The following is a 12,135-nucleotide window of genomic DNA, read 5'->3' as shown; positions in this document are numbered from 1 at the left end:
TATAAACATAATATGTATACAAATATACAGTGATAGGGCTATATGCTAATAATTGGGGACTTGTCTTAGACAGGCACACAGTAACTTATCAGAATTAGCAGCGTTTCCTTGTGCAGTCCATTTCTGATCAAAACATGTGCAAAGTGACCATGTGCAGATGTGTAAAGCAACAGGATCAATCAATGTGCAAGTGTCACGTACAGTATAGGTACAGCTTGAGCAGCATTTCTCAAACAAGAACAAGTGATCTAGCATAGATAACACTTATGTCTTATGTTTTCCTTTTTTGTTTTAATTTTTTGGTCATGTCCACATTTATTACTCTAACAGCTGCCGGAAAAAAACGTCTATGGAGCCTAGAGCTCCTGGCTTTTAGGCATCTCCCAGGTATTTAATGTTTTGCAAACAGTTTGTTGCTTGGGTGATGTTTGTCCTTCATAATCCGTTTTGCCATGCTCAAGTTCCTACTCTAAACCACCGTTTAGGTTATCACCCTATCACCTAAAAGGTGATAGGGTGATCACATCATTTGGTAGCATGCAGGGGCCTTTAGGGAGAAGTGATAACTACCTCCCCCTTTGACCAGTTTTAAAGGAAGCCAGTGAACTACATTTTTTGAGGGATGGGGTCAGGTCAAGGTAGGATTTCATCCGGTTTAATGATGTGCTATGAAAACCAATCGCCCTCAGCTTATTCAGTAGAATTGAATGGTTTTCCATGGTTTGGAGGTCCAGCATGACCATGCCACAGATTTTGCCCGAGTCTACCTCGCATTTGATGTAGTCGGTCAAATACAGTAGGCATGTGTCAGTGGAGTGGGATGTTCTGAAGCCAGATCGGAATTCAAACGGAAGTTTACACTCGCCGAGGTACAGTAGCTGTTTATTTGATCTTGGATTAATCGCTCTATAACCTTTGAGATAGAACAAAGGATGGAAACAGTGCGGTAGTTGCCAGGTTCTAATTTGCTTCCTTTTTTATATTGAGGGATTACACTTGCCAACTTGAATTATTGTGGGACGGGACACTGACTGATGGATAAATGTGTAATGTGTGCTACTGAGAGCAATAGAGATAGCTGCGTCTCTGAGGAATCTGGTGGGGATGTTGTCAAGCCCGGTGGCTTTGTTTGGGTGGAGGGCAATGAGGTTTTTTTAGCATTTTCAGTTGTTACAGTTTTGAATGAGAAAGCTTCTTTTTGAGCCCCTAGTTTCTCATAGTGAGCTTGGATGTGATCAGAACCATAAAGACCTGTATGCAGGGGGAGTTTTTCTAACCAACAGGGTGGCAATGGTGGTGGTTTAAAAAAAAAAAACAGTTTGCCACAACCGGTTTGTCTGTAATGAGCGAGCCACTTGAAATAATGCAGATGTGTGTGGTTTAGTTTGACGTTTGTTGTTGCAGCCTACTTGTTTTAGTGCCCCCCACAGTTTTGTAGGCATATGAAAAGCCATTTATGTTTGAACTTAGTGTGGGGTGGTACAACTGGCTCCAGATGTCTAACTGGTCAGCATACCAACCACTCTTTGCACTTGTCTGCTGCTTTCAACATTCCAGTTATATATAACTATTATATATATATATATATATATATATATATATATATATATATATATATATATATAAATAACTGGTCATGTATCTCAACATACATCAAGCATAAACTAGAAAATAGACATACTGTTCCTGAAGAAACAGTGTGGGCTCACTGTGTTGGTGGCCAGTATAGTAGGGGGTACTAAGTGAAAAATCGTTACGCGGCGGATAAAAGCATGAAATTTGATACAGATGTCCCTTGGGTCATCCTAAAACATCCTAGAAGGGGTGCCCAAAAAAATCTTAAACAGGAAGTGAGTTATGGACAAAATCCAAAATGGCCACCTAAACTGTTGACCGTTGACTCAAAAGACACCAAAATAATCTCCAAAAAGCATAAAATGTGGCACACATGTCCTTTGGGTCATCCTAAGACATCCTAGAAGGGGAGCCCAAAAAAATCTGAAACAGGAAGTGAGTTATTGACCGAATTGAAAATGGCCGCCTAGTGTTGTCGATTGACTCAAAAGACAACTAAAGAATCTCCAAAAAGTATAACATTTGTCACACATGTCCCTTGGGTCATCCTAAGACATCCTAGAAGGGGTGCCCAAAAAAGTCTTCAACAGGAAGTGAGTTATTGACTAAATTGAAAATGGCCGCCTACAGTGTTGGCGATTGACTCAAAAAGCCTATAGAATCTCCAAAAAGTATACAATTTGGCACATATGTCCCTTGGGTCATCCTAACACATCCTAGAAGGGGTGCCAAAAATAATCTGAAACAGGAAGTGAGTTATTGACTAAATTGAAAATGGCCGCCTACAGTGTTGAAAGATGATGCAAGATACCTACAGAATCTCATAAAAGCATGAAATGTGGTACAAATGTCCCTTGGGTGATCTGAACGCATCCTACAAGGGGTGCCCAAAAAGGTTTTAAACAGGAAGTGACCGCCTAAAAGCAGTTGACACAAAAGAAAACATAAGGGGACGTCATAAAAGTGTATAATTTGGTACGTACATTGAGTGCTTCTTAATATATCCTAGAAGGGGTTATTTATTTGTTTGCTTGTTTATTAAACTTTTTAGGAAGGGACCATGTTGAAGAAATTCTAAATGGCTGTTTAAACAGTTGACCATGGCAGTCTGCATATTATGCAGACTCAATACGACAGGTTATGCAGTGCATAACTTGCCGTATTTTGTAGTCTACCTTCTGTTTTCATTTCTACATCACTTATTTATTTTACTTTCTGCATAATTTTTTTATTGTACTCTTTGAATCTTCTTTATTTATCTAACTCTCTGCATATTCTCATTTATTTTACTCTGCATCTTATCTTACTCTGCATATTCTTATTTTACTCTCTGCATCTTATTTATTTTGCACTCTACATCTTCTTGCTTGTTTTACACTCTATCTTCTCATGTATTTTCTTCTTGATCATTACTGTTTTTTTGTGATTAGTGTTTAGTAACTACATGTATTCATGTGTGCCATTTCGCAATTACCAGCACATTGGCATAATGCTCTGCAAGGTAACCCAGCATCCCGGCATCTACACTTTCTCGACAGAAGGGCTCAGCTTTGCAGCCACACTTGAGTTCTCTACAAACTTAAGCAGCCTCTGGCAAGAGTGTCCATAAAGGTGTCCACGAATCAGCGACTTTAATTTATTTGTCAGGAGATGGTAGAGATTGCATAGCTTTCAGGCTTCTGGACCAAATGCTAGATTGGCTGCTCGATTTGAATATTGTAGCAGTGCAGCCCGTGTGGGAGGAGTGTTTTCCATTGAGAGACTATTCAAACTTTTTTTGGCACCCCTTAGGATGCATTCAGATCACCCAAGGGACATTTGTACCAAATTGCATGCTTTTATGAGATTATTTTTTATGAGTGTCTTTTGCATCATCTGTCAAGACTGTACACAGCCATTTTCAATTTAGTCAATAACTCACTTCCTGTTTCATATAATTTCAGGCACCCCTTCTAGGATGTCTTAGGATGACCCAAGGGACATGTATGCCATTATGAGATTCTTTAGTTGTCTTTTGAGTCAATCGACAACACTGTAGGCGGTCATTTTCAATTTTGTCAATGACTCACTTCCTGTTTAAGATTTTTTTGGGCACCCCTTCTGGGATGTCTTGGGATGACCTAAGGGACATGTATGCCAAATTGTATGCTTTTATGAGATTCTTTAGTTGTCTTTTGAGTCAATAGATAACACTGTAGGCGGCCATTTTCAATTTTGTCAATAACTCAGTTCCTGCTTAAGATTTCTTTGGGCACCCCTTCTAGGATGTCTTAGGATGACCAAAAAGACATGTGTGCCAAATTGTATGCTTTTATGAGATTCTTTAGTTGTCTTTTGAGTCAATCGACAACACTAGGCGGCCATTTTCAATTTAGTCAATAACTCACTTCCTGTTTCAGATTCCTTTGGGCACCCCTTCTAGGATGTCTTAGGATGACCCAAGGGACATATGTGCTACATTTTATGCTTTTTGGAGATTCTTTTGGTGTCTTTTGAGTCAACGGTCAACAGTTTAGGTGGCCATTTTGAATTTTGTCCATAAGTCACTTCCTGTTTAAGATTTTTTTGGGCACCCCTTCTAGGATGTTTTAGGATGACCCAAGGGACATCTGTATCAAATTTCATGCTTTTATCCGCCGCGTAACGATTTGGCCATTTTTTGTGCTTAGTACCCCCTACTATAATGAACGTTCTAGGTGAAAGTATGAAGGAGGAGATAGGGTCCAATTTTTGGGCAAAGAACAGTCTATGGAGCAATCGAAGCAATTGCTTCACTATAGCTACTAAAACTATGTATGGAACATTGCACCCCAGATACCCCAGTGACCTACAAATGTGTCACCTCTCATAAGTTGATTCATGGATAGATTTACAGTGACGTCACATCCTACTACGTAGAAATAAGAGAAATGATTACAAGTCCTTGGTTCTAGTGACTCATACTGGCCTGGGCTGTTTTAATTTTTAATTTTTTAATAATTTCTTTGGAAAATGAAAAGAATAAATAGCCAACAATAAAAAAGTAATAAATACAATAAATGGTATTTTTTTTGTGTGGACCCCAGTAAGACTAGGTGATTGCCATGGCATCAGCTAATGGGGATCCTTTTCAAATAAACAAATAATAAGTAGGCAACTGTAGATAGGCTACAGCTAAGACAATAACTATAGTCAAAAAGAATAATAATAAGAAAACCTGCTTAAAAAAACACTGCCAGCAATGAATGACACAGTATACACCAGATAAAGTATCATGTGCAGAAGGAAACAGTGGCATTGCAGTATCCCACGCTGAGCATAAACAAATACACAATCACGACCAAAAGTCGAGGTCACATAATAATAATATTAATAATATTAATAATATTAATAATAATAATAATAATGATAATAATAATAATAATAATAATAATAATAATAATAATACATTTTACTCTCACTTTCCATTTTTGCAAATCACAAAGTGCTACAGAATTTAAAAACATTCAGCATTAACAAGACCTTTCTTGGGGTAAAAAGTAGACTAAAAACTAATTAAGGAGAGTACAAGACCTAAGAAAAAAAGGCAAAGCAAAAGCTCTGTTAAAAAGGTATGTTTTGAGTAGACATTTTTGGGGCTCTCAAATGGTCGGGGGGGAGGGCATTCCACAGACGTGGGGCAGTGGAGCAGAATGCCCGGTCGCCCATGGTGCTTGGTCATGTGGGCAAGGAGCAGCCGCGTGAATGCACTGATTCATTGACCTTACTTATACCCGTCAGGCGTCAGCAGTGTGTGTGTGCTGGTGCTGGACAACATGGGGGTGTGTGTCATGGTCATGGGGGCAAAGAGAAGGTTGGTGTTGGACAAGCAAAGGTTTTCGAGTGGAGGGTTGTGGTTTGAGAAGTTCTTTGAGGTGTGTGTGTGTGTGGGAGAGGGGGGGCAGTGTGTGTGCTGACAGGTCAGAATACGCGGAAACATTTTGGGGTGATCACTGCAGTTTTCTGCTGTCCCTGGTAGACTTAGAAGTGTGTTTTTGCTTCTTCTTCGTTAAACAAAAATGGCTTATCTCACTCACACACTTTTGTTTTTTATACTGGTGGACTTTTCAGAAGGTAGGTTAATTAAATTGCTTGTATAGTAATTAGCTATACTTGTTTTGGGAAGGGGAGAACTGGTCGTGTTTTTTTTTGGGGGGGGGGGGGGGGTTTAAGAACAGCCTATTATTTGGGGCCAAAAATAGAACAGACAGACATACAGAAGGAGAGACAGACAGACACAGGATTTCTCAATTTCACAGCTCAGAATACATCTTTGGATAAATAATAAGCTCACACTATTATCGTTTCTCCAAATGTGGACCCTATCTCCCTCATACTTTCACCTAGACACTTCAATCGTTAAAATATTTAGCTTATTTGGAATCATGGGTTATTATTTTTTATTCTTGATAGTTTTTGTACTTTTTGACTTTTAATCACAAAAATAAATCCCTACTCTCAGTGCCCCTAAAATGTGAAAATATATTACTATAAATATATATTTTTTAAATAATGTTTTTGCCCTCTAACGTTACATTTTGTGCACCTGTCTGTTAGGGACAAGGGGGACACAATTTCAGGTTCAAGGGACTTTATTTAAACAGGTTTAATATCTAGTATTCTTTATAAAGTCATGATTTTATACACTCCATTAAAGTAGGTGGTGACGTTCACCTTTAACTCTGCCAGTAAAATGAAATTATAATGTCATGCTGATAAATCTATAAATATGCATTTATCAATCTGATAAAGTATTGGAAATTGGAAATAGTCAAGTAAAGTACAAATACCTCAAAATTGGACTTAAGTACAGTACTTGAATTAATATACTTATTTACTTTACACCACTGCTTGTGGGTCAGTTTGGTTGAACTTCCCGTGTCCCTCAGGCAGGGCCTGCAACTTTGTTTTTGTCTGATGGACTCGTTCTGGTATGACAACAACATTAGATAGCAGGTTAACCTCGTTGCTTCACGGATTTGTTGTTATAAACATTGTGCATAAATGTCACCACAATCCTGGCTGGTTGCCCAGGAAACGGCGCAATTCGAGACAACTGACGGCTAACGTGTTGACGAAAGGCGTCACCCCACGTTATGTGTATAGTATCTCTGTTGAAAACTTCAGAGGAATATATGTGGAACCATGCTTTTCCACACACGTTAGAGTGATGTGTCATACAATAAATAGGGAAGTGACCGAAACGAACATGACCTGTGGTCACACTGAGTGATCACCAGTAAGTTATTAAGCGGGCAGACTGACAGACAGGCAGGATTTGAATAATGTTTTCAGCAAAAAAAAATAGCTTATTCTCCCCAAAAACTTGCACCCAATCTCCTTCTTCATACTTTCTCCTAGAAACTTCATTACTACCTACTGGCTACTAAAACAGAGAATTAGTTCTTTGTATGCAATTTGCACGTGTTCATACAGTCAATGTTATGCACTTATAACTGTCATCTCCTCCACCTACAGGTCTATCAGAGTTGATCCAAACACAGGATCCTGTAAGGACCACAGTGGGAGAAGATGCCCGTTTCACCTGCCAGCTCACACAACCCAAGAACGTCCTTCAAGTTACATGGCAGAAGATACTAGCAGGAGGAACGGAGGACGTTGCCAGCTACAACAAACGCTTTGGCACCAAGATCAACCCTCCCTTTCAGGGGAAAGTGGAGTTTGAAGACACAGGACTGCAGAACAGCACCATAGTGGTCAGGAATGTGACCAAAGCAGACCAGTGTTGTTATAGATGTTTATTTAATGCTTATCCTGAAGGGGCCATCTATACGAAAACCTGCCTCATAGTAGATGGTAAGAAGTTGTCCTGTGTGAGCGTGTGTGTGTGTGTGTGTGTGCGTGCGTGGGGCCTAGTTTTTCAACCTTAATGAAAATACGCCCTGAATACAAAATACCAGGCTTTGCTTTAAGATGTTAAGGTTGGAGGTTGGTGAAAGAATGTAGAAGTAGTCGTGCAATGTCCTAACAAGTATAAGATAAGTTATCAAAATTAAAGTTGGGGGGGGGGGGGGGGGGGGGGAGTACCAAAACCAATCCATCCATCCATCCATGTGAATCCACTTTACTGTATCTGGGGTCTGATCATGGGGGTAACAGCTCCAGCAGTGGACCCTGGCCAGACAGCCCTTTTTAGTCTAGCCTAGTTGGGTCCTACAGTATGTAATTGTTTTCCTATGCTGTTTTTAAACCCCTGTAGCACTCTGAGATTCGCAAGAATGTAAAGTGCTTTATAAACAAAATGCATTACTTCTCTTTCCTCGACCACATCATTAGCTACTGTACTTCTACCCGGGGGATCCCAAGGCGTTCCAAGGTCAGTGAGGAGATATTATCCCCCCCCCCCATCTGGTCCTTGGTCTGCCCCGTGGCCTCCTCTCAGTGACCAGTGTTGCCAGATTCTGTGAGAGAAACAAGCAACCAGGTCTAGGAAAACCAGCCCAAAAGAAGCGACTATGGGGCCACATGAGCACTTTAACATATACATCAGCTATTTGAAAATAGCAGATCTACAAGCTCACAACGCGTCGCATCGCGACGCGTTGTGAGCTTGTAGATCTGCTATTTTCAAATAGAATATTGCGGGGAAATTATAATAAGCAGATCTGGCAACCCTCTCAGTGACAGGAGCGTACCCTCCCCAGGGATACGCTCAGGAGGCATCTGCATAGATGCCCGGATCACTTTAACTGGCTTCTTTCCACCTAAAGAAGGAGCGGCTCTACTCCATGTGGGTGACTGAGCTTCAGCCACCCTCAATGAGGAACACTCATTTTGTCCGCAAACCCATAATAATAAAATGGTTGTTTGTTTTTCCAGAGCAACCAGAGCCCATATTACACGTCACACAACCCACTGGCACAGAGTTGATGGTTGTGTCCTGCTCAGCTGTGTCCCGTCCTGCTCCGACAGTAACTCTGGAGGTTCCCACACATTTAGGCTCTTCAAACTACAGCACCGTCCATTCAGTCAACACTGACGGTACCATCACAGTGACCAGCACTGTCACACTGCAGAGGTTCTGTAGAAACGGTACACAGGTCCACTGTGTGGTGACTCTCTCCTCTGGGCTTGTGAAGGACGTGTCCAGAGTCATTTATTCTGACACACAAGGTGAGAGATTTGATTTAAAGGACCACTTTCTCCATTCTCCATTATATCGTTATATGATTGGTCCTCACTAAGGGTCATTATGGTGTCTGCTCACTGTGTCTCAGAGGAGGGCTGTGGACAGTTCAGAAACGTGCCTGCCAGTATTCAGTCGTAGGGCAGGTTTGGAAATTTTCAAACAAGATTTCAAACTTTTTTTTTCTTCTTTCTAAATGAATGCAAGAACAATGGCTTCTATTTCAGCATGCTACCTTTCCAGGAGGAATTTTCATGGACGATTTCATTGGTAGGCAGCTTTCTGAACGGTCCACGGCCCATTAATTAGAATCAGAGTGAGCAGATTGAAATGGTGCCATCTTATAATGAGTGTTAGCGAGGACCAGTTACTGTATATGAAGATAAGGTTGAAAATAGGGGAAGTGTTATTGTAAGGTTCAGACTCACAAACATATACTGAAGGGTAGTGACCTTCATGTAGGTGGATGGATTGTTGGATGATAGACGTTGTGATGCTTTTGTTTCACAGATGTGTTTGAGAAATGTGAAGCAGAACTGAGTGGTTGCAGTAAGTTCTTGTTCATTAATGTACAGTACCTGTTTGAGAAGTTATTTCATTGTAAGACATAAAGTACATGAGCATTTCTCATCTTTCCCTCACAGATATCTTGGTTATATGTGCTGCTGCTGTCACTGGTGTTGGTGTAATCACCTGCATGGCAGTTGGATTAGTCTTGAGGTTTAGAAAAAAAGGAACAAGGTAACATCCTGTAATTAAATGTCTTTAACCTCAGATTAACTCTGAACATACAGTAGATGGATGACAGTACTGACTGTTATGTTTTAACTTCTCCTGTAGGTCAAACAATGACAGTGAAATGAAACAGATGCCCCAAACAATGATCCGAGAGTAAGACAGTTAAACACCAGACTTGTCTGTCTGTCTGTCCATTGGTGTACCTTAGGCATACTCCATTTTGCATAATGATCGCCGTTATTTTTTTCTCTCCTAATTTTTCTAGGACAAAGGATAATTTAATCTCTCACATTACAAGATGACCACACCCCCAACCCCATGATATTTGGCAGGTAGGTGATTATGAATATATATAGTAATGTCAAATATACTGGAATATTAATTGGATGTAGATTGAGACTGAATTGAAAGATATGGTCAAATGCTTCCATATGTTCTTTGGTTATTTTATGTATGCTTTCTTGTCCAATATCAAATGAATATTCATCCCATTCAGAAGAAGGCAGTTTGATCTGCTGTCACTCTGTCAGTTTGTCTGTCTTCTCTAGCTCTCTCTGCATCTGGGGTTGACATTAAATCACGTTTTTATTCATCATTTTGCTCTCTTTTTTTCCAAGGGACTTTTGTTGTGTTATTCTGAACCTGAGTCCATAGATGGAAACAGCTGCTCATCTCTTCACACTAGCAGTGATGACAAGAGACAAAGCAAACTTTGAGAATTTGAAAATGAGATGTTTTCTAACTTCTACCAATAAAACAAAACCAAACAAAAACCCTTTAGTTGGTATCAGTTGTGAAATTAATAATGTGTGTGTTTTTGTCAACATGTGGACAATGAACTAGTGAACAACTGGTTGTTGTTGATGAGATCCCTGACCAATTTAACTACGTAAATTAATGTAGAAAAAGTGATTCTATTTGAACGGTTCTTGACAGCTAAAAAGGTACAGCAAGCCCACAAGAGACAGCTACACGATGATCTGTTAACATATCCTGTACAATGAGTCAATGACTCAAGTACATTTACTCAAGTACCTTACTTAAGTACAATTGAGGTATTTTTACTTTACTGGAGTACTTCTAAATTTTAACAATTCTAATTCTACTCCATTACATCTCAAAGGCAAATATTGTACTTTTACTCCACTATAATTATTTGAAAACTTTAGTTTCTTCTTGATTATTATTACAAAACCACTTCAGACCTATATTATATATGCTTTGGCAATTTGAAAATAGCCGAACTTCAAGCTCACAACGTGACGCATTATGAGCTTGTAGTTTGGCTATTTTCACAATATTTATCTGTGGAACCGAGTCATACTAAATGTAATGCCTCAACTCCTACATTCCAAGTGCTTGTCAGGGTGGGGGTCCCCAGTTCAAATATGATTATTATGGGGGGTCACAGCCTGAAAAGGTTGAGAAACATTGCTCTAACAGTTAGAGCAATAGATACTCAGCAATATGAGTTAAGAGTCTAACTCATATCAAAGTAAACCATGTAAAATGCTGAGACACACAGAACAGAATGATTATGTGGTTAAAGTACACCATCTCGTGGACAGATGTCAGAAAGTTAAAACTATTCCTTTGATTCATTTTTGTTTGTGTGCAAAGCTAGACCTGTTATAAACAATGTTATTTCTATTAAGTTTTTTGTTGTTGTTGTAATAGTAATAATTGCTACAGTGTTTGTTCAGAAGCCAGGGTTTCACGGTCTCTCCAGCTCTTATAAATAAATGTTAAGGTGGATAGATTGCCAATTTCATCCAAGATTGGATGACTATAGCCTTTTATCAGCTTCTATTTTGCAGCGTTCCGGTTAACTTCTTTGTGTCATCACTTCCAATTTCACGTGTTTATCCTGTATAAGATATGTATAACGCTCACACAATTATTTTGCTGTAACAGAAACATATTTTGCGAGATTAACTTCTAGAATGTATTGGGGAAAAAATAAATATAGTTGTAGTGACCATCTTGAACACACATTTAGCCACTCGGCTGGGCACAGGGAAACCGTTTTTGACACGTTAAACAACTTTTCACATTTATTAACACATTGACTGCCAATCACGTAGATCTACGCGAACCGCTTTAAAGCCGCCACGTGCGAATTTCACCCAAAGACCAAGGAGATATGATTAGTTGAAGATCTAGACTCCTATCCACTTCCTTGTTAACTTAAAAATGCTGTATTTCGGCTCCTGAGTACTTTTTTTTTTCCAATGAAAAACTCTGGCACTGGCTAAAAAATTATGAAATAATTCTGGCAGTCAATGTGTAACATGAATCACAGCAACGTTTTGTTGATGCAAATAAAGACAACGGTAAAAAAAACTTATAATCTCCCCCTGTGTGTTAATCATCAGCTGTGATAAGGGTCAGAAGTGTAACATGCCATATGGCTCGTTACACCTGTGACTGTGACCCTTATCACTTTACCTGCCGATACTGTGGCACCCCTCCCTCCCCTCAAGGTGAACCGGCCCACAACTGGCTCTAAGGCACTCAGGCTCCTTCAATAGTAGTTACAAAATAAAGCATAAAAAGAAAAATGTGCAAAAGAAAAGGCAACTGTTAAATAATTCATAGATACAACAATGTACAAATGAAAAACATCCATTCAACTCAAAACAGTGAACACACCATAT

At 39.5% G+C, this 12,135-nt stretch overlaps 1 protein-coding gene across 1 annotated transcript in view; it reads left to right on the top strand.

The window, feature by feature from the left end:
* The first annotated feature begins 5,531 nt into the window (after positions 1–5,531).
* Positions 5,532–12,135, top strand: part of LOC308105422 (OX-2 membrane glycoprotein-like) — a 54,550-nt gene continuing 47,946 nt past the window's right edge. The window contains exons 1-7 of the mRNA XM_080456138.1: positions 5,532–5,667; positions 7,072–7,410; positions 8,434–8,727; positions 9,251–9,289; positions 9,385–9,481; positions 9,581–9,631; positions 9,744–9,810. Of these exons, the coding sequence (XP_080312264.1) occupies positions 5,613–5,667; positions 7,072–7,410; positions 8,434–8,727; positions 9,251–9,289; positions 9,385–9,481; positions 9,581–9,631; positions 9,744–9,780 (912 nt within the window). The 5' untranslated portion in view covers positions 5,532–5,612 and the 3' untranslated portion in view covers positions 9,781–9,810. The remainder of the gene's footprint in view (positions 5,668–7,071; positions 7,411–8,433; positions 8,728–9,250; positions 9,290–9,384; positions 9,482–9,580; positions 9,632–9,743; positions 9,811–12,135) is intronic.

This window comes from Gymnoscopelus braueri, assembly GCF_963280865.1.
Source record: "Gymnoscopelus braueri genome assembly, chromosome: 17".
Taxonomy (NCBI): domain Eukaryota; kingdom Metazoa; phylum Chordata; class Actinopteri; order Myctophiformes; family Myctophidae; genus Gymnoscopelus; species Gymnoscopelus braueri.
This window is presented reverse-complemented; position numbering and strand designations above follow the sequence as displayed.